This window comes from Natrix helvetica, assembly GCF_964273705.1.
Source record: "Natrix helvetica genome assembly, chromosome: 1".
Lineage (NCBI taxonomy): Eukaryota > Metazoa > Chordata > Lepidosauria > Squamata > Natricidae > Natrix > Natrix helvetica.
Window position 1 is genome coordinate 186,014,943 of NC_138548.1, and position 27,647 is coordinate 186,042,589.

The 27,647-nt window shown below is 35.3% G+C and overlaps 1 protein-coding gene across 4 annotated transcripts in view; it reads left to right on the forward strand.

The window, feature by feature from the left end:
- The window catches only part of CPS1 (carbamoyl-phosphate synthase 1), a 177,952-nt gene that overhangs the window by 12,823 nt on the left and 137,482 nt on the right, over positions 1–27,647 (forward strand). For all 4 annotated transcript variants that reach the window (XM_081937064.1, XM_081937065.1, XM_081937066.1 and 1 more), the window contains exons 3-11: positions 1,276–1,420; positions 2,421–2,510; positions 3,305–3,361; positions 4,370–4,462; positions 10,492–10,581; positions 11,601–11,729; positions 16,966–17,072; positions 19,055–19,196; positions 20,041–20,118. In XM_081937064.1, the coding sequence (XP_081793190.1) occupies positions 1,276–1,420; positions 2,421–2,510; positions 3,305–3,361; positions 4,370–4,462; positions 10,492–10,581; positions 11,601–11,729; positions 16,966–17,072; positions 19,055–19,196; positions 20,041–20,118 (931 nt within the window). The remainder of the gene's footprint in view (positions 1–1,275; positions 1,421–2,420; positions 2,511–3,304; positions 3,362–4,369; positions 4,463–10,491; positions 10,582–11,600; positions 11,730–16,965; positions 17,073–19,054; positions 19,197–20,040; positions 20,119–27,647) is intronic.

A 27,647-nucleotide genomic window follows, 5' to 3' on the forward strand; every position in this document is an offset into this window, starting at 1 on the left:
ATATGTAAATTATGCCTGATAACCTGCCCACTAGTATTTTGCCAATACAAGTCACAAGCTTAGGAACAAGTTGTGATACTTTAAGGCACTGTGTTTCCCTGCTCTCTTCAGATCATCAATATTCAGAAAATATTTAACCAATCTTTTGGGCCAGCACTAGCAAAAAGGCTGATCTTCCCTGCATACAGAGACCTACTGTCTTTTTTGAATACTGGATTCACAGCATATCAATGTAGGGAGATACAAAAAAGCATTGATAGGTATATTATATTTTGTAATGATTTCTGCTTTACTGAAATACTTTTCTGAAATATAACAAAGTGACTGAAAGTGACTGTATCCATACTTTTATTGCAATAACTTTTGACCCAGGGGCTATAATTAATAAAAAAGCATTCACACTTAATAGGAGACCAGGTCTGCAGTAATAATTTATGTACTTCAAAACTGCCCAACTAACTTCGACAGTATTACTTTATTATAAGCCTCCAGGGTTACAAAAATCATTCATTAAAACTAAGAACCTAATTTGTTTTAGTCATTGGCAAAATCTGCAAAAATTACAAAAACATAGTCTGACATATTTTATACCAATTGTTTAATCTGACACATCATTTCTCTTAATTGATTAATACATTTAATTGTTGATATCAGCTCACTACCACTCTGGATTAGTTAAAGTGTTTTCCTGTGTGCAACAATCCATCTTTTCACAGGGACGTCTACATTCCAAAAAAACGCTTCTTGCAATTTGCTGATATTTGAGAAATAATATGGCACTTCAATTATATATAATTTAAATAACAATGAAATAAATTCTATTTAGCCTGTGTAAATCATCCTGAAGAATGCTGGTGCCTTTACAAAGACACCAAGAATAGTTCATTTTTGAGTACTGTGATATATATCCATATAAAAATGAAGTTCATGAGTTGAAGGGGAACATTTCTTGGTAGCTATCACTTGCACAAATGTTGTATCAGACTGAATGGGAATTTTTCCCTTCAAATCTTTAGGTGCATATTGTTTACAGACAATTAATTGACTATAATTTCTTTCATTGGTCAATTTATCATAATTAATAGCAAAAATGGCAATATTTAACTTCCCCTCTCCAATTAGAAAGTGTTAATATTTCCAGCCAAATCAACAGTTCAATAAAACAGTTAACCTGGCTTCTTATATTCTGTCTTCTAGCCTGCTGATCTGGCAGGGAGTATTAATTTTGTGTGGATTTTAATCTAGAAAAAAAATTTCCTATTGTGCTAAATCCAGATACACTGAAAGTCTGACTGATCCCAGCTACCATGGGCAGATCCTCACACTGGTCAATCCCATCATAGGAAATGGTGGTGTCCCTGACACAGCTGCTTTAGATGAAATTGGCCTCAGGAGATATTTGGAGTCTGATGGCATCAAGGTAAGCAAAAAACCCTGTAACACCTCATTCAAAACCTCCTTGTTTTATTTAAACAAAAATCCCTGATGGTGCCAATAGTGACTACATTACAAATAGTCTTTGACTTGCAATCATTCATTTAGTGACTGTTCAAAATTACAACAGCATTTAAAATGACTTATGACTGTTTTTCACACTTATGACCATTGCAGCTTCCCCATGGTCACGTGGTCAAGATTCTGACACTTAGCAACTGGAATATATTTATAATAGTTGCTGTATCTTGGGTCATTTGATCAATGTTTGCAACCTTCTGATTAGCAGTTTCCAGATTCACTTAATAATAATAATAATAAATATTTATTTCTTAGCCGCACCCTCTCCCGAAGGACTCGGGGCGGCGTACAACAAAACATAGGAAATAAATATATCGACATACATATAACAAAACATATACCAAGACATATATACGACATATACAAGGAGGAGGTGAACTGATAGATAAAAACAAGTAAAAACACAATGTTTAAAAAACCCTAAATAAATTGAATGCAATTAAAATACCCCAAATAAAAAACCCGTCAGGAGCGATATAGTTGGATCAAAGTTGAGCCAGGCCAGCAACTTGAAAAAGGTGGGTCTTGAGCTTTACACGAAAGGAGCGGAGGTCAGAGGTATTCCTAATATCCGGGGGGAGGTCATTCCACAGGGCTGGGCCCGCCACAGAGAAGGCTCTACTCCTAGGCGCCGCCCCTCGACACTGTCTGGTGGACGGCACCTGGAGGAGGCCCTCTCTGTGCTACTTAATAGCCATGTTACTAACTTAACATTGCTTGTGCAAATGCAACTTCGCGTGATCATGTGCTTGTGTGACCTGGGTCCCAACAGGCCATGGCCCAGTACTGGGGGTTGGGGATCCCTGCTCTAGACCATGCCCTTAGTAAAACAGACTTGGAATTAATCCTTTACTGCTAAGCATTGTTTTAAAACACTTTTAAAATAGTTTATGTTGTCTTCATAGGTTTCAGGCTTGCTGGTGCTGGACTACAGCAATGAATACAATCACTGGCGGGCAGTCAAAACTCTGGCTGAATGGCTGAAAGAAGAAAAGGTGAGGCAGAATATATTTCCTATGGAAAATATTTTTATAATATTAATAGCGATTTGTGTTTTACTGTATTGTAGAAATCAAAGAAGATGTCTCTTTTCTATTCTTATTTACTAGATTAACAACAACCTGGAAACTGCACTTCAGTGGACTTTTTGCAGGGTTTTTTTTAAACAAAAAAGTGTTTCTCTTTCTCTTTACACCAGTGGAGAAGAACCTAGCTTGATATTACAATTTCTTTCCTGGTTCTATACGGAGCCCAGAATCTTTGAGAGAAATTATGGAAATTATGTGTTATCGGTTCAAAATAACTTTATAAAGTACACTTCTCTTTAAACCCTATCTCCCCTTAGAAATACATTTTCCAGGATTCTTTTAACAGAAATATTGGCAAGTCAAAAACCTACATGCCTTCTCTTGTGTTATACTGATCATGTTGATGTTATGATATTTTGACTGGTTTGTAGATGAAAGTAACTATACAGGATTGAAAGCTCAGTTTTTATGACATTGTTAATTTATTAGTCATCATTGTTTCTTTGCTATGATTGAAAAAAAATGAAAGTCCATCTTTGATAGCAGCTTTCACTGAATATAAAAAATATTCAACATATAGCACTTATTGATATTTTAGTATGACATATAGAAATTATATTTGTGTATAGAAATTATATTTGTGATATGTTTATATTATATATGTAATAAATGAATTAATAAATTAATTTCCATAATCAGATGGAATTATCAGAAGTTTCTATTTTTAATTTTTAGTATACTAACACTTGTTTTTCCCCCAGATACCAGCTCTTTATGGGATTGACACCAGGATGCTTTCTAAAATAATTCGAGACAAGGTAGACAAAATCAAGTTATTGAAAAGTTGGCTTTTATAATAAAATTTTCCAAATTATTTTGGGATAAATAAAAACTACAAAATAGTTCACAAACCTTTGACTTAATCATAGTCTTCTCTAAGTGGATATTAAAGTAAAAAGCAAAATAATAAGGTTGACAAGAGAAAATATTTTCCTTTCTATTGACACTTTTCTGAATTAAATTGTCAAGTTGCTTTTTCCTTGAAAACTGAAAACATGAAATCCACAGATTTTAAAAAAAATGCTTCAAAAGATCAAACTGAAATAATTTAGCACATGAAAATAACCATCATAAACTTCCTTCAAATATGAAGTAAACCATACCCATGATTTTTAATATTAAATTTCAGAATGGTTCTTGCTTGGTTTAAGCTGAGTTGAACTCTTTCACCTACATCCTTTATACCTTGTAAAACAGAATATATTTTTTTCTGTTTCTTGATACTTTTAGTTTAAAAAAAAATAGAAATAAATGGGCTTTTGGACAGAATTCAAGGCAAATACATTTTTTCTTCTCATTATGGGAATTATAGCAAATCGGATCATGGTGGCATTAAGCCTCATAGGTCTCTCCCCGAACTTTTTCCCAAAAAATCTGAAGAATTTGGGATTTTGAGATAATTCAATAAGAATGGTGTTAGGTCTGTGACAGATTATTTCTGCTCTTTATTTCAGTTGTCTTTAATTTATATATAGAAAGATTAAGTAAGGCAACTATTTTGACTTTTGGGTACTCCACATAGGCACTTAGTGGTGACTTGGAACCAGCTTTGGACTATTGCAATTACTTTATATTGAATGATTTCGAGAATTTGTTTTTCTGGCTTTGCTGTGATTTATGTGAGGCTGGGACAAAGGTGAAATTTTCTTTGTAATGCGGAGTCACCATAGAATTGTTTTGGACATTTGGGAAGTAGAAAGATAGTGGTATGAAAATGTCCTTTGTCCTTAGATATCTGATAACAATATATTTTTTTAATTGAACAGGGAACTATTCTTGGAAAGATTGAATTTGAGGGTCAGCCAGTGGAATTTTTGGATCCAAACAAGAAAAACTTAATTGCTGAAGTATCAACAAAGGTAAATATTCCATTCTCAGTCGAGACATTGTAGAAGTACAGCAGTTCCTTCTGTTGTCCTACTTTTGATTATCATGATGATGAGAATTTTGAAAGCTGTGTATATTGTTTGGGATGAGCCAAGCACCATCATGGGGCCTCATGATTATGTGATTAGAACAAGTTTAATTTGGAAAGAAGGCTAGGCCATGGGTTCTCATCATCGGTTTATGATCTTTGTTTCCTCTGAAATGAATTATCTTCATCCTAGAAGTGGGGAGAATGTCTTTAAGTTTCTTGATAACTTGACTATGAAGGTAAGATGACACGGGGAACTTTTTCTGCTATTACTACACAATTATAAAACTTTTGTGGGTGGGTGGGGGGTTAAATCTTTTGAATCAGAGGCTTTTGTCTTTGTTATGATGGACCATTCTCTATTTTATTTATTCACTGTTTTGCTTGAAAAGAGATATGATAGATTTTATTCATGTCCTTCATCAAATGGGATGTCTTACTGAATGCCGTATCCATGTTTTTGTACACTACAAACCCAGGATGGTTTATTTCACCAAGTCTCTACAAAATGCACTTGGCAATCATGCATACAAGCACATGCATAATATTACTTCCAAGTTAGAGAGAAAGATTAAATTAACCCCAATTTCCATTTGGTTACATTTGTTACAGTGAGAAGAGCCAAATCTTACTATCAAAAATAGTCTGTTGTTTTTCAAAATAAAACGAAACTTTATTAAAACCTTCACTTCTGAAAACTATTACTCTAGACTCCTTTGAATTGTGCAATTGTTGAAGACAATGCAAGACTAAGTAAATGAGAGAATTTATAGGGCAAAAGGAAATTCAAGTGGATCAATTGACATATTTGTTGCCCTTATAAGGGTCTTCCAGATGTTTCTATAGCAGCTGTTTAATATAAGCTAAGTAGTTTATGATTATGAAATGGTTATGTTGATGCTGATCCAATGATTTTACTTGTTTTATTTCAGCTGCCAATTATAAGTATATTGTTAAGTTATTGTTTGTAGAATTTTTAATTATTAGCCACCTAGAGTCATGGTTTTGAGTGGACTGCCATTTGAATGGAAATATATAAATAAAAAAGCAAGCAAGGAAAATAGGAGCTTTACACATGAATTTAGCAAGGATATGACTTAGTTATATCTATTCATGCACCTGCTTAGAAGACTGATCTATTATGGGAAAGGAACTTATACATGCTGAAATATTTAGTAAATAAACAATCTTGTGTGGATTTTGCAGTAATGAAACATGTCAAAAACTGAAAGATAATGTTGTTATATTAGTTTTGGAACTACAAATATTAATTATGTTTGCATAAAAGTATGGACTTAATAAAACCTTCAAAAATCACTAGAAAAACCAACACAATTTTGTTTGTTTATTTATTACAATAATTTATATACAGGTTTGCCTTATCCTAGGGCTGCTACTACTAATTGCAATTTTGTGTGAACTATTCCCCATTATGTTAGCTTAGAAAAAGACAACATGACAAAAGGGAGGCTTATTGCCAAGGTCTGTCCTGCCAAGCATAATAAGATAAACATTTTACAGAAGATAATAATTGCTGATTTTTTTCCAGAATAAAAGCTTATTAACTTCCCAATGAAATCAGCTTAAATTAATTAGAGCTCCAATCTAAATTTTTAGATTTTCTTGAATTAGAACAAATCCTGTTCTCATTAATTTTCCTTTCAATTCAATATGTTCCATGCAGCAACATCCTTCATATAAGTGAACAGTAAGCTATAACAGTAAGCTATAAATGTGTGATACATTTTGAATTATCATGACAGAAATTAAAATAGCCCCCAACTATTCTGAAAAATATATATGCAGATCTATAGAGTAAGTATAAATGTTTGTGACATAGAATTCTAGTTTTTCAAAGTGAAGCAAATACAGTTGTATGAAATAGAAGTAGAATATTAATTATATATTTTCTAAGCAAGATGGGATAACAAGCTGGCTTCTTTGACATTTCTAGCTGCAAATATGCCATTTGTGAGGCCATATGGTTTAGTTCCCATGATTGTCAGTGTTCCAAATATCATCCAAAATTAAATCAGAGTTCAAGGCAAAACTTTCCTCAAAATTCCAATTTATTAAGAGAGACATGTTGGCACATTTGTAGAAAACCCAAATCTGAAAGCTTCCTAGGTTTTCCACCCAGTTGAAAGTTCATGATCTTGCCCCACGCCCACAAGTCCATCGCATGGTCCAATCTTCCACTGCCAAGCTGGCATTTCCACCCATCTAGTCAGGGGCAGAGGTGCGGAAACAAAGAATGACCTTGGGCTTCTAAAAAGGAATGTTTTATTTTGACAACAACACATTCTACTCTTTACTATTCCCCCTCCAATTACCCCACTAATGAAACAGCATAGTAAAATAATAGAGAGTGTGGCAGGCCAAAGATCTTAAAAGGAATATGACTGCAGGCCTGACAATGATCTTCAAGACGCTTGACTTTGGTACTACTGATACAAAATCCATTCAAGAACATTCAACCTGAGTCTTCAGTTATAGATTTATATTGAACCTGAAATGTGCCAGTTCATATAAATTTAGAGCTAAATCTTTTTCTCCTTTTTCTCCTAAATAACCTGACATCTCCTCATATTGGTTTTTAACCTTAAGGCTATTGCACCCAGAGATGAGCATGTTGGAATGAGTGAAGTTATAAGGATATTGGACAGAAAAGAGGCTCAGTTCACCCAGTAGGATATACATCTGAGGGAATGAATTTAATGTTTCTCCAAATAGCTGGCTGGATTATTTTCAGAATTGTATGTAGAACTGATTTCTTTTACCAGCTAAATGAATATTCTATTTGCTATCCTTAAAAAAATAATTAAAGGGTATAAAATAAGAAGACGACTTTGAGATCTAAAAATTTGTTCCATTTTTAACTATTTCACAGAATTAATTATCACCAGAAGTGGATGACGTTGATAATCTGTGCTAGTACAAAGAATGAGTGACAAAGACACTGAAACTAGCAGGTGTAGATATGAGATGAACACAACTCACGTGATCCCATTATCTTTACAACTTTATTTTATAGAGTTATAAAGTAGCATCGAAAATAAAGCTGACAATTAACCAAGCTATTCAATTATAGCACACAATGATCTTATTATATTATACTATATTATATTTATAATTTAGAATTATAAGGGCTGCCCAGCCCAGCACTTCCACTATCAAGAAATGGTTTTCATATAAATCAATTTATGATAACATTTAAGCATTTTTATTATCAATAATAGGTTAGAAGAATCTGATAATATTTTTAATGAAGCAATAGGCAGCTCGTCAGAATATATTGAAACTGCAACAAATTATTTAATTTTCCTTATTTCTTTTTCTGCATTTTCAGAGTCGGGAGACTAGAGTAAATTTAATAATTTCCTTGACATTTCAAAGGGCTAAGGTTATTTCCACAGAGTATGAATGAAGGTCAGGTTAGACGTAATAGAGGCTTGCTTGTGTCTTTTTTTCCTTTTAATCTGGTTTTCCACATATGAAGTTTAAAGTTTTATGTCAAACTGTGTGAACAGATCAGGAGTAATAAACCTTAGTGCTTTCTGTTCTTTTGTATCAGGTGATAGTTGTCCCTTGCTAAGTAACATTTGAAAAAAGGAATGCTGTGTGGTATCTTCTTGAACTTATAATATCTCTTGGAAGTTCATGGTATTACTGGTGGAAGTCCATTTGTGTCATTTCCTGCATATCCAGGAACTAGAGATTTCAGCCAAAGATGTAAATGTATATTATGTAAGAACTGTCACAATAAGATTTCTCTTCTTTCTTCATAATAGGAACTATAAAGATTTGGGTCTGTAGTTGTTGTCTAGGAATCATACAATCTGGCATGTAGCCTTTGGCATTCCAGATATGTTGGAGATTGAAGGGACTGAGAAGCTCTGTATTGTATGGTGCACTAGACGTCTGGATGAGTCCAAAATTTTAAATTGCAGATAGGACTTTTGCTTTAGTAGTTCACATGTTCTCTTTAGGTCTGCTTCTTTCTTTTCCTCTGAGAAGCTTCTATTTAACTCCAGAATAGTGGTAATTCACTTGTGAAATGATTCTGTTAAGATATTATCATCTTTTCATGAAGCCTTCCAGCTGTGAAATATCGGTATGCCAAAAGAGCCTGATTAAAAGGGGGTTATTAAACAGATAAAAATAGTTTGCTCAGCAGTAGATCAGACGTGGACTTTGGGAAAATGTGCATTTAAAATCACAGTTGTCTTAAATCCAATGGATTTGATGACGATGAGGAATGCTGATTTGCGTATTGCTGTAACAGAAATAAAATATAGGCAGCCTTAAGAACTACCAATAACTTGTCAATTGATCTATATCAATGTGGGGGCAGTAAGGGTGAGCATTGAGCATATAATGATAATTTGCACAAAGTTCCTGAAAGGGCAGAATTCTATTTATATGACTAGAAGATTATTAAAACATGAACGAAAACATAGAATAGGATAGAATGAATTCCTTTTTACTTTTCTCCTAATACTAGAAGACAGCCACTCAGTGAAATTAACATTGGGCAGTAGATTCAGAAAAGATTTTCGAAGAGATTTGTGTGTGTGTGTTTTGCAAATTACATAATTTACACAAAGGTCTCTTATATAAGAAGTAATGAAATGATGGCCATAGATGTGCAAAAGAGATAGATGGCTCTTCTGTAGCCTGGTGCCCACCAGATAGCTTGAATACATACCCTGTTATTTGTAGCAAAGGCACCACCTTTGGCTAGAGCCAAGAAAAGTTCTAACTGAACATAAAGTGGATGGGTTGTTGCTAAGGAAAAAAGTGTAAAGGAGGAATACACAGCATTTTAGTTAAGATAGCTAAAAACTGTATGTACTATGCATTTTATTCTCTTAACCTGCTCTGAAAAGAGGAAGTGGTAACGTAAATTAAATTAAAGTTAAAAATGGTATGTTTGAATATCTGGAAAGGTTTTAGGGTAGGGCATGTAGGGAAGCTTCATGTCCTACTCATGAAGTGGATCTGCATAGCCATTCTAGTGAAGACAAATCTGGTGGAGATGGCTCCCCATTCTCAACCAATAGGATTCTACTTTTATTATTCATGCTAAAAGCAGAAGATAGCAGCTTAAAATATTAAAATATGACATTCTCAGCACTACCTTCCTACGTAATTACATAGATCTTAGGGGCATTTCACAAACTGAATCAGTAGGTAATGAAATGAAAAAAAAGATTGAAGAAGTTGCTGGGAAAATCACTTCTGCCTCTCACAATAGCTTCTGCTACTACTAATACTATTACTGGTTCTCCTCCTCCAAGTCCTCTTCCCTTTTGTGCCAAGCAGACTACAGGAATGATACTAATTGGAGCTATACAGATGTGAACTCCAGAAGAAGACAATAGCAAGTCATTATAGTATTGTTTATGAGAGTCAAATTCAATTACATGAAGAGATTAATTTATACCTCTATCTATACCTGTCTGTATAAAGGACATCTCAATATATTTGTAGCACGAACCCACATCCCAAGATATACAACGGGGCACCTTTCCTCAGGCTGAGGAAGCCTACATTATTCCAGTATTTGAATAAAGGCTTGATTGCTGCGGATTCTCTGTGAGATGATGTAAGCTTCTTAATAGAAGAGAATCAGAATATACATTACATTGCAGAAGATGATGATTTTCAGGGAGTACTGATTCTTAATAAAAAAATAACCCTAGATAAATTCAGGAGTAATTCAGATAAAGCAAAATTCATCAAATGCTTTGAATTAATGTTGACTCTGTCCTAACCTGTTTATTTGTTCATCTGATTTATATAGCTACCCATCTCACAAATGTGACTCTGAGTGGCATAAACAACCAGTATAATCAATTAAACAGCAATTAAAAAGTTTGATTTGGTGTGAGTTATCTTCACCTGATGCAAATCTCTAATTAACAAATAAGCATACAATAATGTTTTTTCTTTTTCCTAACATGTGTGAAGGAGGTCAGAATATATGGCAAAGGGAATCCAATCAAAATTGTAGCTGTGGATTGTGGATTGAAGCACAATGCTGTTCGTTTGCTAGTAAAGGTAAATCAACATGTTTCTTAAAAAAATATTGACTCCTTTCCTATGTATCTGTGGTTTATTAGTTTATTCATGACTAACTGGAAAGCCCGGCTTGCTAATTTCTCAAACAGCATTTCATTTTGCAGCAATCTGAAATACTGACATTGATACATTCAATTCTTATTGGAGTTGTTTGAATGTGTGTGTATTTGTATGTGCATATGCACACATTTATGGGGAGGGAAAGGCTTCTTCTCATGATGGACTACCATATTGAAAAAGGCAACAACTGTGACCACTCCAGGGATGTGATCCACTTATCGGAGGGGCTCATACTTATGTACAATGTGCTTTCACTTTATTTTATCCTGAAAACAACCTTGCACATTTATTTTAAAGACTTTATTTTAAATACATTAAATCTAGACCTTGTTCAGCAACTGCCTTAGACAGTGCCTGCAGTTACAATGGTGATGGAACCATTTTTGTTTCAAAACCAACTTTGATACCTCTTATTGATGACCTTTGCAGGCCTGCAAAGCAAAGGAAAACTGGAGTAAAATCATGAGCACAGTCACAGTTTCACTTAGCTACTGGCTAAGTGCCTAATGGCTGAATTGCCAGTCCCAATTGTGGTCCCTAAATGAGGACTGCCTTTATTTGAGAACAATTAAATATATATTAAACCCATATTAAGCAAGAACTACCTCTTTGTATATAGTTATTGTAACCTCTACCTCTAGTGTACAATTAATAATAATTCTTTATAGAGAAATGCTCTAGTAGTGGGATACTATTTAATACTGCTAAAAGTGAATATTACATTCAATTATTTATACTTCATTTTCAATCACACAGTGATTATGAAAAGAGAAAACTCATTTTTCCATTTGCTTGCAACCAACCAAATCTAAGTGGGGTATATTGGAATGGGTTTTTCTCATATTCAGACTCAAGAATGTATCCTATTAGTTGCATTGCATATAATCTAGTTAATTGCCTAACAACCTTTGATGCCATCCATCCTCTTTTGTTGTCAGAGAGGTGCTGAAGTTCATTTAGTGCCTTGGAATCATGATTTCACCTCAATGGACTATGATGGACTTTTCATTTCTGGAGGCCCTGGTGATCCAACCCAAGCACCAGAATTAATTGAAAATGTCAGGAAGGTAAAGTGTATATATTGGAATAAATGTTTTTGTTACGATGCTGTTGACTTACATTACCCATGGTTTGTTTCTTTATTTGCATTTCATTAAAATACTACTCTTGAAATAAAGATGAAGAACGTGATGGATTAGAGCAAAGCACTATAAAAGGAGATATGAAGATAAGTCATTAGAGGCACCTAGAAAAAAATAAAGATTTCAATTAAAGGAGAAGAAACCCACTGATACAAAATGGAGAATAATTTAACTCTGAAAGAATTCAAGAATATCTGGCAACAATATACTCAAACCTTTATCTCAAGATTGTGTGCTATTATAAAAAAGGGTTTTAAAAGGAGATAGAAGACAATACAACTGAGAATCAGTCTGTTTTGGATATGAGTTAAAAATGGCAGCCTACAGTAATGATATGGAAAAGATGTTACACAGGATTTACAAATGAAACCAGCTGATGTTTTAATAGCTAAAAGGGACATACAAATAAATTACAAGAGTGACTTGGCTGTGTGTAGAGTTAAACTCAGAAGAACGACTTGGACAACTTATCTTGGAGTTACAAAGGACATGTGTAATGAAAGAACTCCTGAGAAAAGATCAAGAGAAAATGAAAGGAAATCAACTTTTGAGATACTACTTAAAAGGAATAAACATTTAAAAATGATTTTTAAAGCAGAAATAAGGAATAGAAAATTGGTTTAATTGATCACAGTTAAAATATATGTTTACTCTAGTAATGTTAAATGAATTTTTCTTGACTGGCATTTAGGATTTAAAGATTTGGTTATAGATAAGATATTATATATATGTATATTATATATATGTTTTTGTTGATTTTCACGGTGTAGGTATGCTGGTCTTGTTGTATTCGGGTCTTTTCCTGTGTAAGATTGAGATTGTCTTGGCAATGTTTCAGCGAGGTCTCACTCGCCATCTTCAGGCTGGGTTTTGGGCTTAAAATGTGATTGGAGCTGCCATCTTTCTATAAATCTTGGTGGCGGGGTGTGGAGTGCTGGCTTTGTTTCAGTAAGTGGAATGATTGGTTGTATGGTTGTATCATGATTGGTAGATTGGTGCTGATTGGTGCTGGCTGTGTGTCTATTGTTGTTTCGTGTTGTAACAGCCTGAGTGGTGGGTGGGGCTCGTTTGTTGTCTAGGGTTGGTTTCTAGATGTCTGGTAGGCGGGAGGTATCGTCACGTTTATTCATGTTGTGGGGGTGTTTCTCTATTTCGATAGCTTCCATAATTATTCCCTTGTTGAAGTGTTCTTTTTTGGAGATTAACCTGGTTCCCTCAAAATTAATTTCTTTGTCGGCTAGGCGTTTGGTTCTGGAGATGAGGGAACCATACAACTCTGTAGCCAAGATCCTCATCTCCAGAACCAAATGCCTAGCCGACAAAGACCACCTAAAAACTGAATTACACACTCTCACAAACATATTAATCTCCAATGGATTCCAAAGAAAAACAATTACCAACCTAATCCAAAGGGAGACTCCCCCCAAAAACCAAGACACAGAACAGGACAATGACATCGCCCTCCTCCCTTGCATCAAAGGCACCTCAGCAAAATTCTCCACAAACACAATATCAAGACAGCCTTCAACACTGACCAAAAAATAGCCAACATCTTAAGAAACCCAAATACAAAATCCAGCTCTATAAATAAATAAATAAATATAAATAAATAAATCAAAAACATATGTACACACACACACACACACACACACACACACACACACACACAATTTCTTAGAGAAAGTAGTATTCCCTTTCCTTCTTAAAATTGAAGGAAACTGTTAAACCCGTGAAGGATTTTCTGAAAAGAAAATTTATTTATTTATTTATTTATTTATTTATTTATTTATTTATTTATTTATTTATTTATTATTTATTTATTTATTTATTTATTTATTTATTTATTTATTTATTTATTTATTTATTTATTTATTTATTAAACTTCTAGACCGCCCCCTCTCCCCGAAGGGACTCGGGGCGGTGTACAGGTACAAATTTAAAAACCATACACTCGATAATATACATAACTAAAATTGAATTAAATATCCCCTGTACAAATTTATAAGAATTAAAAACTTAAACCTTAAAACCAAACCATAAAATTTAAAAATACAAACTGAGAAGGGAAAACTGGAATTAGGCCAGGCCGGCTAGATGAAACAGGTGGGTGTGATAGGAAATTAACTTGTGGGACAGTATTTGAAGGGATTGAAGATCAAGATTTTCAATATGTTGTTTCTAGTACGTCTTAATGGAATTTTTCTTGAGTAAGTTTGAATGATGAGGCTTAAAAATGTTTATAGATATGAGATGAAATGAGATATACAGTAGGAAGAAGGTATTTTTGTTTTATTTTTTTATTTTTAGAGAAAAATATTACCGTGCTAGAAAAAGGAAAGGAACATGAAAAGGATTTGTTGTTTAAGGTGTATATACATATATGTATATGTTATATAATATGTGTATGTTATACACATACACACATACACACATATATACGCACATATAAGTATGTGTGTATGTATAAATGGACTTTTGCTAATTAAATTAATCTTATCAAAAGGCTTTATTTTAACAAAAGGACTTTATTATTTGGTAAGGGATAAAAGATGATAGGGGATGAAGATATGTTTAATTAATAAGTTAGACAAAGTGATAATTTACTAAAATTCTTTGCACTTGACTTGATGAAGGGAAAGTTGTTTCTTGATATTTATTTTTTAAATACTTATCCTTTCCCCTTTTTCTCCCTACATTTTTGTTTCTTATATTTTTGTTAGTTTTTATTAACTTTTTATCATAAAACTTTAATAACAATTATAAGAAAGGAAAAAAAATATATGAAGAGAGATAGAAAACAGATTGCAAACAGAGACAGATTTGTCCAACTAAATTCTAGAGAAGAACAAAAAGAGTTATAACTAAACAAACAGGGTAACAAATGAAGGAAAGGAAAAGAGCTATTTAAGATTTCTTTTTTAAAAAATAGGGAAAGTATTTATGCAAAGATGAACACAATTAAAGGCAAAGATATAATTTACAAAGGAGGTTCGGCACAAATGGTGGCAGCAATGTCCAAAATGATCCCCAAATTGCTGATAGCTACTAAAATTTGATTAAAATTTGTTTAAAACTATGTAACATTTGTAACTACTCAAGATTTGTAGAAAAAAAAAAAACAAATATGGAAAACTCAGTGGGGGCCAATGAAGTGGAAAATATCAATTTATATTCTAAATTTATATTTAAAAGGCCACCATTAAAGAGTGCTTGAAAACTGAACAAATGCATTTAATCCACACATTAGTAAGATAATGCTTAAGATCACACAATCCAGATTTTAACAATAACTCCCTGTCAAGTAAAGTACAACGTGGATTCAGAAGAGGAATCTAAGAACATCTAAGGCCACATTGGTAATATCCGAGGAATAATACAAAAGACAAAACATATTAAAAAACTAAATACTTGTTTTTGTTTTACTGATTATTTTTTACTGTATAGACTAGGGATGTCAAACTGGCAACCTGTGGGCCATAGGTGTCACATGCAGGCCACGCCCTCCCTGTCAAGTAAAAAAATGTTGCAATATGTCACGCTATGTCACGTGATGCGATCAAATTTGACACCCGTGGTATAGACCACAAATAGGGAGTAACTCTTGAAAACATGAGCATGAAACTATTTCTTTTGCCAATTGAAGAATTTGTATGATTAGGAAGCAACAGTTAGAATGGAGCAAATGGCTCAAAATGTTGAAAGGAGTATTAAAGGTTGCATGCTGTCAGCATGTTTATTTAACTTATATGCAGAATATATCATAAGAAATGTAAGAGAAGAAATGGAAAGTGCAGTTAATGTTACTGGGAAAAATATCAGTGAGCTCAGATATGCTGATGATACACTTCAGTGGCTGGTTGTGAGGAAGATAAGGAATGTTTTGTTAAAGGGCAAAGAATGCAATACAGAAGCTAGATTGCTCCTAAACATATTTGTAACAATCTGTAAGATTACAGTACATCAGTCAGCAATACCAACCCAGTAGAAGTAGACAGAGAAGAAGGTTGAGGAATAATAGACTTTATCTTCCTAAATTCACAGGGAATTTTAAATTAGCAAATAGCATTCTGAACAATTGAAATACACACACACACACACACACACACACACACACAAAACTTCTATTACTTGGACAAATAGTCAGAATACTCAAGTTCACAGATAGCACAATAACAAAAATTGTATTGACAAGATTATGATTGTAACATATAATTATAAAAACCAGATAACCAGAAAGGATGATCAAGAAAGAATGAATGCCTTGTGATGCTGGAGAAAATTGCTGAGAATACCTTGTATCACAAGAAGAACAATTAATTGAAAGCACTAATAATTGAGCTAATCTTGAGTATTTTGGGAAATATTTGAAAAAAATCAAAAGCAATGGAAAAAGAGGCTGAAAGATAAGATAAAAAGAGGTTAAGAGAAGTCAGGTTTGCTAATACTATTACTGATAACATAAACAGGAGAGACCAAAAAGACCAAACAGCAGTTACTGTACTGACAGAAAGTTCTGGTAAACGGATGCCCACTGGATCACAAAAAGTTGGAACCAAATGCAAATGATCCTCTTCAAAAATGAATTTTCCTGCAATTGTTTTTAACAGATCAAATCAGCAAGTAAAATTCTAAACGATTGAAATATACACAAAAGCAGGGTGATTGAAATATGTAGCACTAATGTGACAAAACAATACAAGCTGTAATTTGAGTGGTTGCTAAATGGCATATTAATTGATACTGCACTGCAATTGCTTATAATCTAACAATATATGGATTTTTAAAAAAATATCAAGTTCTCATATCCTACTTCAATAGTGGTGGGGAGCACAAGAACTAGCCCAATTCAAATTAGGATTGCTTCCTCTGCTGCTTCTACAGACCTCTGCATGAAAATGCATGAAACAGTAGCCTTTTTAAAGGCAGATTTTCTGCATCGCTTTGAACTAAAAAACGTGCCCTGATGCAATTTCTCTTTCTATAGTTATTAAAGATGTGCAAATTACTGTCAGAGAAGAAGCTGGCAGTATCATTTTAAAAAGGGGATTGTTTAGAAATCAATTTAAAATACTGTCTATTACCAGAAAGAGTTTTTTTTTAATTATCTCTGCAGGTGAAAGCCCATTTTTACTCATTTTTGATAGTAGTCTTTCCTGTCTAGGTTCTTAACAATGATCGCCAGGAACCTTTACTTGGAACCAGTATGGGGAATCTCATTACTGGATTGGCAGCTGGAGCAAAGTCCTACAAAATGACCATGGCAAACAGGTATGAAACATATATGTGCACAGGTTCAGGAACCAAGAGGCAGGAGTGCTTTTAATGATCATCCAGCACCAATCTTTTCGAGAGAAACTCAGCCAAAGAATTCCATATTTACTAAAAAGCAATTTATGTACCTCATGAGAATCATACTTTTTGCTACTTAATGTACATTCAGTTTCTTCCAAAGTTGGTGTCTGGTGTACACTTGTATTCTTTTATGTTACAAGTAATCCTCAATTAACAATTGCAGTTGGGAATATGAACTCCATTGCTAAGTTAGGCAGTTGTAAGGCTTGATGTCACATGATTGTGTTTCAGTTGCAGTTGCTAGGTGAAACCCAGGTGGTTTTTAAATAAACTTGCCTTTTGTGACTTCTCCATTGATTTGTATGGATCCTGCAGAAAGTTATAAACATTGATCATTTGATTGAGGGATGTTGTAACTATCATAATTACAAGCTAGTTGCCAAGTGCCTGAATTGCAATCATGCAATGACTGCAACCAAAGAACCCACTGTAAGCCTCCTCATTAAATACCATTGTAAATTTGAATAGTTGCTGAGCAAGAGATGGTTAAATAAGGGCAATCTGTTACTGGCCAGACAGAAACTCCTGAAACTCTCTGCCAAAACTCTCTCCCTGTTGTAAGAGTAGAGTGGACAGACCTGCTGGAGGTCAGAACTAGTAGCATATGATAGCTCTGCAGAGGCAGAACAAGGGTTCCAAGAGCACTTCAAAATTGCAGAATTTGAACAACACTTTTTATTTTATAATATATGTTTTACTTAGTGACAAGTCCCATTTGCCAAAAATCTCAATTTTAGTCAGTAACTTCTACCCTGTAGCATTTGCAGTTACCCTTTCTATTAGTGCAGTAGCCATAGCAACCATTGGCCCTTCATTATTTGCCAAAAAGCAAATAATCATGTAATAGACATCTAGTGAAGACGTTGCTATGATTTCAGAAGCTCATTTCATGGATCTTGTGCGGTTTCCTTGTGTTATATCACTGAAATCTGGGTTATTTTAAAATTATTGTGGTTAATTGTGTTGGCCTTGGGAGGGGGGGGGGAGAGTAACAAAGACACTGAATGACCAGAGAATAATTGAAGAAATAATTTTATTTTAGGTTTAACATTTTTCCTGCAGAGCAATAGCAAACAGTAGAATTTCTGGCCTTTAAATATAATTAAATATAATGCTCTGCTGCGGAGAAGTGTTCCCACATATTTATTCTACAGTACTATTTCTCATTCAACTTATTGAAATAAAAATTCCTTTCAACAATTTATTTCAAAAGAAACATTGAAAAGTTCTCAGATGTGAAGTGTGGTGTTCTTGCCCTTTGGTTAACAAAGTCACCACAAGAATGACATTCTCTCCTGTTTCTCAGTGAGCAGCCATTTCTATAGGGTTATGCAACTTTCCTGGCTTCCCATTCTTGGAAGGGAAAATGTCACCAAGGAGCTCTTTAACAGACTGCTGAGTAGGGGAGCCAGTTTGGCCTAGTGGTTAAGGCATCAAGTTAGAGGTTAGGTGGTTGTTAGTTCTACACACCTTAGGCCCAAAGCCAGGGGGTGACTTTGGGCCAGTCACTCTCTCTCAGCCCTAGGAAGCAGGCAAGGGCAACCACTTCAGGGGCTTTCCAGGTAGTTAGCAGTCACCAGGAGTCAACAATGATTCAAAAGAACCCCAAAGTGTGAGAAACAGGAATGCTTCAGAATAATGGTAAGTAGTGTGATTTATGTAATCATCTTCTTTCACTTCCTCCAATGAAATAATCTCAAAAACAGCACTCCAAAGAAATTTGAAAGAAATTCTCAAACAACTTGAGAATAAGGTAATAAAATAGGCTCTTTTACAAAGGGAAATTGCAAAGCAAAATTTGGCAGAATTATCAATTAACTGTTGTTATCTTCCCTTGCCTTTCACTTGACACATGTGATTTCCTTAACAAACCATGCCTTCTCTCCCTGATTCTTCAGAGGACAGAATCAGCCAGTTATGAATCTGTTAAATGGACAAGCTTTCATTACTGCTCAGAATCATGGATATGCAATTGATGGCAACTCTCTCCCTTCAGGCTGGAAGCCTCTGTTTGTGAATGCAAATGATCAAACCAACGAGGTAAGACTTCTTTTTCTGGGTATCTGATGTCTGCTCATCAAAGAACAGGCTGGCATCAGTATTGCTTGGATTATCAATCCCATGAATTCTTAAAGATGCTTTGCCCACTTCTCACTGAAATATTTATCTTTGGTGAATTACTGGAAAATTGTACTGGAATTATATAGAGAATACAAGGCAATATTTTATAGGGATCAGTCAAAAATCCAAAATGGTATCTAGCCATTTCTTATTCATCTGCATGTATGTAGGAAAGGGAACGGGGGAGAGAGGAGAAATGCTTCTGGGCATGGTGCAATCCCTCTGTAGTTAGCAAAAGCCTTCAGTTGAAATAGGGGCATTTTATAGAGCATGCTTGATGGAAACTGAAGTTGCAGCAAGGCATGGGAAAAGAAAGATGATGTTATTTGTGTATCTTTGAAAGTTACTCAAAAGTGCAACCTGCATTCATTGGAATTCAGAGGCCTTTTCTGAAAAAAACACCTTGTAGTATTTCTGGGTTTATTGTTAGATTCTGGACTTAAAATACATAGATGATACTCCTATAACAGAAGTAGGGTTGTATGAATGACAGATTCAAAACTTATGCAAAACTCAATAAATCATACAGATGCTGCGATGCTCATTTCAGGGATGAATCTACTGTAAATGTTTACTAGAGTTGCTCATCTGTTTCCTGGACCAGTTTGAAGATATAACAAATTTCAATTCTTCCTCTAAACTATCAAATACTTAACCTTGACTGTATGTGGGGTTTGCTAAGAAGAGCAAACAAAAGTAATTTTAAAATTATTTTTGTTGTCAGGAAGAAGACTAACATTATTACTTATTTTTAATTCTGCAGGGACTTATGCATGAAAACAAGCCAATTTTCACTGTGCAGTTCTATCCAGAAGGCAACCCGGGGCCAACTGACACTGAGGTATTTGATGGGGTGATAATAATAACTAATAATAAAATGTTCAAGCATCGGAACTTTAATCTGCAACAATGCCTCTCATCTGAAACCAGATGTTGCATATTGTTCGCATTCATCTTTGTTCAGAATTAAGGCTGTTGAGCCCAGTGTTGTGGCAGTGTGGAGGGCAAGGTGATGCTTGGTGCCTGAACAAATCTGGCTCAAAACATTTTGCATAGCATCCTTCTCTAACATCAGGATGTACAGTAGATCCATGCATATTAAAAAATCAGGTAGCCCCATTCTATTACTACAGAATACTGGCATGGGAACATTTCTGCTGCATGGACTACTGCAATGTGCTTTTGCTTGATGTTGCCCTTGAAGACCATTTTGACAAACCAACGTTTCCAAAGTATAGCAGTGTAAGCAGTGATGGGCATACCTTGATATTTTGTGATTTACACAGGTTGCTATTTTGTTTCTGGGTGTGATTCAAGCTGCTGGCTATTACTTATAAAGCTCTACATGGCATATGGTCTGGTTGCTTAAGGAGCCACCTGTCTCCTATAGTATCTGCCTAGTTGAATCGATCTGGCAGGGTGGGCACACTATGGGTTCCTTCGATTAAACAATGTCATCTCTCAGGGTCCAAGAATCATGCCTTCTCTATAGCATCTGGATCTCTACATCCTGTTTTTCTGTGATTGAATAAAATTCAATCAATTTTATGGTTGCAATGTTTTGCTGCTGTTGGCTTATCATATGTGCAGTCTAATTAAAACAGTCCCTTTTTTCTGGAGCATGCATTTCATAGGTAATTCTTCATTACCAATCACATGACCATGATCAGCTTTTAAAAGTGTATGGAGATTTATATTCTTCTAGATACTTGAGACATATATTTTCTGAAATTGGAGATTTTTAAGACTATCAATTTGTTTATAAAATCTGAGTGGCTTTTCCAAATTCTCTTGGCTTTATTTAAATGCCTTAAATTCACAAAAATAGAGTTACACACTGCCAGGTAGATCATCCTCACTATCCCCTCCCCACCCCGTTCCAAGCTCTTTGTTCTTGTTCTGTCTCTTTGTGTGATAGATTATGATAAAATTGAGGAATGAAAGTTTATCTTAGAAGAGGCAACCGAGTCCAGATGTAAGAAATGTGGAGAAAAAGTATTCCAAAAGGTCTCCATCTTAATTAACTCACTTTAACTAAGCCTGGGAATGTACTCTGATATTTTCCCCCAAGTTTCTGTATTCATTCCAGCCTAGCAGTGAAGATATTGTCCTGAAATCTGGTCATTCTTGCTTCATTGGACTTGCCAGCTACAAATAATTTGACACTGAATGTCTCTTTTTTTTCTGAGTCTAAGGCAATTTCTTGAGACTTCAGGAGAATCTTCTACTTGGATGGCAAGAAGGATGGCTGTGAAGTATTAGTATCTCTCTATAGAACCTCAGTGAGACCACAACTGGAATACTGCATCTAGTTTTGGTCATCACATTACCAAAAAGATGTTGAGACTTTGGAAAAAGTGCAGAGAAGAGCAATCATTAAAGCAATTATTATTAGGATTATTAAAGACCAGAGACTAACACATATAAAGCAGTGGTGGCTTGCCAATTTTTTTACTACCAGCTTGGGCGAACTCGCACATGCGTGCAATGCTTCTGAGCATGAGCAGAAGCTTCTGTGCATGCGCAGAAATGTCCAGGTGGGTAGGTGGACCCTCCCGCTGCCACTACTACCGGTTCACCTGATCTGGGCCAAACCAGGAGCAATCCATCTCTTATAAGAAGAACAGTTGCAGGAACTGGGTATGGCTGGAGAAGAGAAAAGAAGGACTAGGCGTGACATGATAGCAGTATTCCAGTATTTGAGGGGCTGCCACAAAGAGAAGGGAGTCAATTTATTTTCCAAAGCATCAAAAGGCAAGATAAGAAACAATGGGTGGGAAGTAATCAAGGAGAAAAGAAACCTGGAATTAAGGAGAAACTTCCTAACAGTGAGGACAATTACCCAGTGGAGCAGAAGTTGCCTTCAGAAGTTGTGGGTGCTTCATCACTGGAGGTTTTTAAGAAGAGACTGGGCAGTCACTTGTCTCAAATTGTATAGGGCCACCTGCTTGAGCAGGGGGCTGGACTAGAAAACCTCCAAAGTCCCTTCCAGCTATATTCTGATTGATTGGTTGGTTGATTGATTGATTGATTGAAGGAGAATTCTGGCCTTAACTTTCCCAATCCTGCAGTAGTTTGGTTGTTAACAAGCTAATTACATGATTGTAAATGACCAGCTAAGACAGGCCTATAATAGGAAGTAGAGCAGTAGACATTGGAGGAAGTAGAGCAGTAGACATTGGAGGAAAACCACCAGCAGCAAGAATGGAAAGAATTCAGTTTGTTTTTACTACCTCAGGCAGTGCCAAAAAGGGAGTCCGCCCTCGCACTTGTCTGGGATGTGACCTGGAAGAAAAGCAGCCCAGGGGGCATATGCACACAGGTGGGCGCATGCGTGCTGGCCAGCTAGACATCCGGTTACTGGTGTGCATGTGCGTGCGATGATCAGCTGGCCAGCGGGCATGTTCATGCCAGAAAATGGAAGATCAGCTCTGCACACACAAAGGCCAGCTGATCGTGATGTGCACATGCACACCAGAAACCCAGAAGAGGAACAGGCGATGCCATGCGTGCCAGGCAATATGGCTCCATGTGCCACTTCGGGCATGTGTGCCATAGGTTCATCATAGCAGTTGTAGAACTTTGTGTAATTATTTAAGTTTTTGGAGCACAACCCTATTGGTGGTTTAAGCATTCTGTGTGTGCATGTAAACAATCCTAAGAGCAAGAATCTGACCTGAGCAACGATTAGTGATGCAGGTTTTATAACTATAGCAGAATGGAGACTTACAAAAAATATTTTAGAGGGATAGGCAAAGCCTGGCACTTAGCTGACTACACTGTTCTAGAAAAGTCAGGAAGCATGCATTCTGTCCATCTGGGAAGAAAAGCAAAAGGTAGTCATCTCATAAAAGAAAGAGCACGCATAATGAAAAAAGATACAATCTTTAAGTCTCTATTTATACTTTGTTCCATCTATCCATTTATTGTGGCAGCTAGTCATGATATTGTGATGAGTTGGCATCCCTAGACTTGGAACTCCAGTAATTTAGTCACAATCAGTATGCCAAGAATGATGCTTTGTTTTGATCAAAGTTCCTTTTGTATGTGGTTCCATGAATGCTTTGTGTAGACCCATCACATTACATCATATTAACCACTTCTCTGACCTTTCCTGGTCTCTTGGATAGAAAACAAAGGATTGGGTGAAACATGTGGCCTGCTTCTGTTCTTCTGATTGGAGGTGGGACATTTTTTCTTTTCTACATCAAGGACCTGCCTCAAAGTAGGTCACTTCAGCAGTTGGACTCAAGACAGCTTTGCAAAGAGGTGCAATTTTTGATTGTGCACAACCCTACAGTTTACAAGAGTAAAATCAATGATAGGTCTAATTAATTTTCAAGTGTCATATTTTTCTGGTATTAGATTTGTCTAACTACTTAGGGCAGTTTTTTCTGGTCTTGACTTCCAGATGTTGGGCTCCAATTATTATCAATTCTGAACATTGATCAGACTGATGTTATTATAGGAGTTGTAATCAAACATCACTTGGGAGGCTTAAGGTGGGAAAGGCCAATTTAGGCTTAGTTGTTGCTAAGTTTTTAGTTCTATGTAATAATTTATATTAAACTCTACAGTTTAATTTGTATAAATAGAATGGGGTCCCAATTACTGATCTTTGTGAAAGAAATGTGGTATATTTCTTACTATATTTCTTTCCCCTTGAAAAGACCTATTACTTTTCAAATGCATTTTGAATACCTTTTCTTTATTGAAGTTGTAGAATTATGTAAATGAATTCACATGCACATTTTCTTGTTCTCATATTTGAAAATGAAGCTTAATCCCCTGCCTGTGATTTGTCCTGGTAATCCCACGAGCAATATGTTGAGTAATTTGGTGAGTGTAATAAGAAAACAGCTTCAGAATGTACAAGAAAGGTAAAAAAGGAACCTAATAGTATTCATTGGAGTTATTGTATTCAAAACGCATTTTAGAAAAAGTGCATTTTAATTGCTTACTGACTTTCTTGCTTTACTGAAAAAAGATTGAAATTTATCAAAGATGAGGAATAAATGTGCTCAATGAAACAGAAAAAAAAACCTTTATAAATGTTGAGCTAATCCTCCAGTCTGAATTTGGGAATCTCTGTAAGACTGAAACTTTATATGTGGGAAGGGCAGGTAGATGCATATGTCCAATTTACATGGGAGGACCAATGAGTTTAAGGAAGCATAAATAACATTTTCCCTCATCCACCATTCTTCTCTGCAATCCTCAAATTCAATTGTTGCCTCCAGATATGGAAATGATAATTAAACATACTGCCTCCAGATATGGAAATGATATTAAACATCTATGTGATTGTTACCAAACTAAGAGGAACAGACAAGAGAGAGTAAAGAACCCAACAAGGAAGCAGACCTAGAAAATTTGGGAAGCATCTCTGACTACATTGACATCTAGATAGAAGAAAAGAAGTGAGAAAGTTATTTCCTGAAACAAACACAGAAGATAAAAGATCTTGAATTCTTAAGGCTAACTGAAGCCATCTACCTCAGAAGACCTATGGAAAATACTTTCTAAAATAAAATGAAATGGAAACAGAGGAATGACAAATACAAGATACATTCAATTCTCTGAAATGAAGAAAACCTACTTTCAAAACAAAATATGTAGGCTCAATCACCACTTCATGCAAGATGCTCAAGAAAAGGAACTCTGTGAACTAAAATACTGTTCAATAAAAGAGATTCTGGCAGATGTATTCACTAAGCCTTTACTCCAAGATTGGTATGACATCCCTCAATAAATTATGAAAATTGTGATTGGTGTATGAGTCAGTGAGAAAGGATACTAAATTTTCAGTGCACCTTATGATCTACTGATTAAAAGTAGGACAAAGTTAGCTAGGTTCAACACTTTATCTATACCTGTAATATGTTTCTTCTAAAATTAACACTATTTATATCATAAAACATGCTTTACTAATTCTTGGTCAGATGCTATTTTCATCCTCAAGAAACTCACTACATGGAAGACTTTAACCTGCAAGAATGAAATAAACCTGCAAGAATGAAATAAATAATGCAGTAAATTCAAGCCTGGGTAATACAGCTAGGGAAAATTTCACAAGATTCGTAATGGACAACCACATTTCTTATTCAATTTAAACTTCTGAGGCAGATTGTTATTATACCTTTGTAATAAACAAAGAAATTAAATATGGGTAGATTTGGTTCATGATATGAGCAAGCTGATGTTATTGGCCAATAAAATCCTACACAATTGAAATCCATGTTTATATGAGATTCTATTGTAAATCAGTAGCCGAAGGTCCTAGATGACATTTAGATTTTCATGCAGATTATATAAGAAGTGTGCATTAAATTTCTTAGGCTCATGGTTGTTTAGTTTGCCTGGGATACAATGCAAAGAATTAATCTATTAATTAAGTTAACATTAATTAAAGTAATTATGTTCACAACCTAATTATCAAGAGAATGCTAATGATACTAAATAACAAATACTGGAGGGATAATTTTGCTGGCTTGTTAGGTTATTGTAGAAAAACATTCAAATTCTTTGCTTATGATAGTAATAATAGAATTTATGTGAAGCGCTTATTTACTTCTTATTCATTTGAGGAAAAAATACAGCATCTGACTTTTTGTCTAATTGCTTGCTTTGATGTCCCAAACTGGTCCCAAACTGACCAGAACTCAGGAAGCTTCTTGGATGAGGAGCGAAATGTCTTCAAGGAAAAACAAAGAAAATCCAATTGCCTTTTGAAAAAGGAACTTTGGGGCAACCATGTCCTGGATGATTGAGAATCTCCATAGACATTTGTTTGCTTTTATGTTAAAATACTTGGAAAAAATGGTTAGGATAAGTAATCAGAAGTAAGGTTGTGTATGTGGAAGAAGATGATTGAGAAATAATAGAGGTTAAATGTAATAGACTGAAATTGTGCCTCCTGAATGATTTATGTGGATATGTGTTTTTTTTTAATTCTTTTCCCTGACCCTTTGGGAATTTAAATGAGCCCTGGATCTCAAGAACAGGGTTGAACCATACATTGAAATGGGTAAAGAAGGGACTTCCGGTGGCACCATAGGCGTTGAAGGACGCTCCTTTGGGAACACCAGCCCCAAGGCCGAGTTAAACTGCTAGAACAGCGTAAATCAGCTGTCTAGTGGCTTGAAAACTCTCCCCTTGGGAAAAGAGGGGGAGGTGAGCAGCCGGGCAAGGGTAGAGCTCCCCTACACCCCCAGGAGCAATTCTGGGGCTCGAAGGGTGAGAGCCCCCAGCAGCCCGACAGAACTTCTCGTCCGGGACATTTCTGCTCTAGCAGAAACAAAACATCATGACCATCCCTGCAATCAAAGTTTCAATCTACATTTGAATAAGATGCAGGCAGAGCAAAGACAGGAGTGATTACAATTGTAAGTACAAACTTTAACTCTGATGTAGTAATACTTCCTTCTGTGAAGATTAAGGGGAACAAAAGGGAAGATGGCTCCTGAATATCAAAGGGCGTGGTGAATGTGAAACCTAAAAGGAAGGATAGTATTTGTTAAGTGCCTGTTAATGTGGTTAAAAGATCCAAGAGCTCAAGATTAAAAAAAACAGCATTGGTTTACTAACAAGCTATAAGATTTAACAAATCTGGGGATTAGGTGGACTTTTTGGACTCAATAATTTGGCTGTTGAAAAGTGTGATTTGAATATTTGGAAATGGCTTCAAAACAAACAAAATTAAGTGTTTCTAAGAGCGCTGGAAGTTCCCCAGCCCAGACACATAAATTGCAGTCTTTATTACCCCCAGCGGATACACAAATTCTGACACTTGAAGCCCTCCAAAGCGCTTTAAAGGAACAAGCTGCTGTTTTGGAAGGAAAGATCACAACTGCTTTTAAAGATGTGTCTGATGAAATGTCTGAAATTAAGGATTTAATCCAAACCCACAATCAACAGATAAGAGAGGATATAGTGGATGCATTTAAGGGCTTACTTGGTTATGTAACATCACTGGAGGATAGGGTGGAAGAAATTAATCAGTCTAATGTCAATTTGGAGAATAAAGTTGATGAGGCACAAAGTAAGATCGATAAGTAAGAGGCAGAGGTTACAATGATACAATATAGAGTGATGGAATTTGCTTTGAGAATAAGAGGCCTGGAAGAAAATAACCAAGAAAACCTGAGAGAGATTTTTGCAGAAGCTTTTGCTCAATTAATTGGCAAACCAAAAGCAGAATGTGATTGGTAGATGGACAAAATTTACCATGTTAATTCATGGACTGCCAGACAGAGACAACTACCAAGAGATATTGTAATCTATTTTGTCACCAGGAAAACAAGGAATGGAATACTACAGGCGACTAATAAAAACAAGCTACAAGTGGCAGGTCAGGAGGTGGCAGTATTG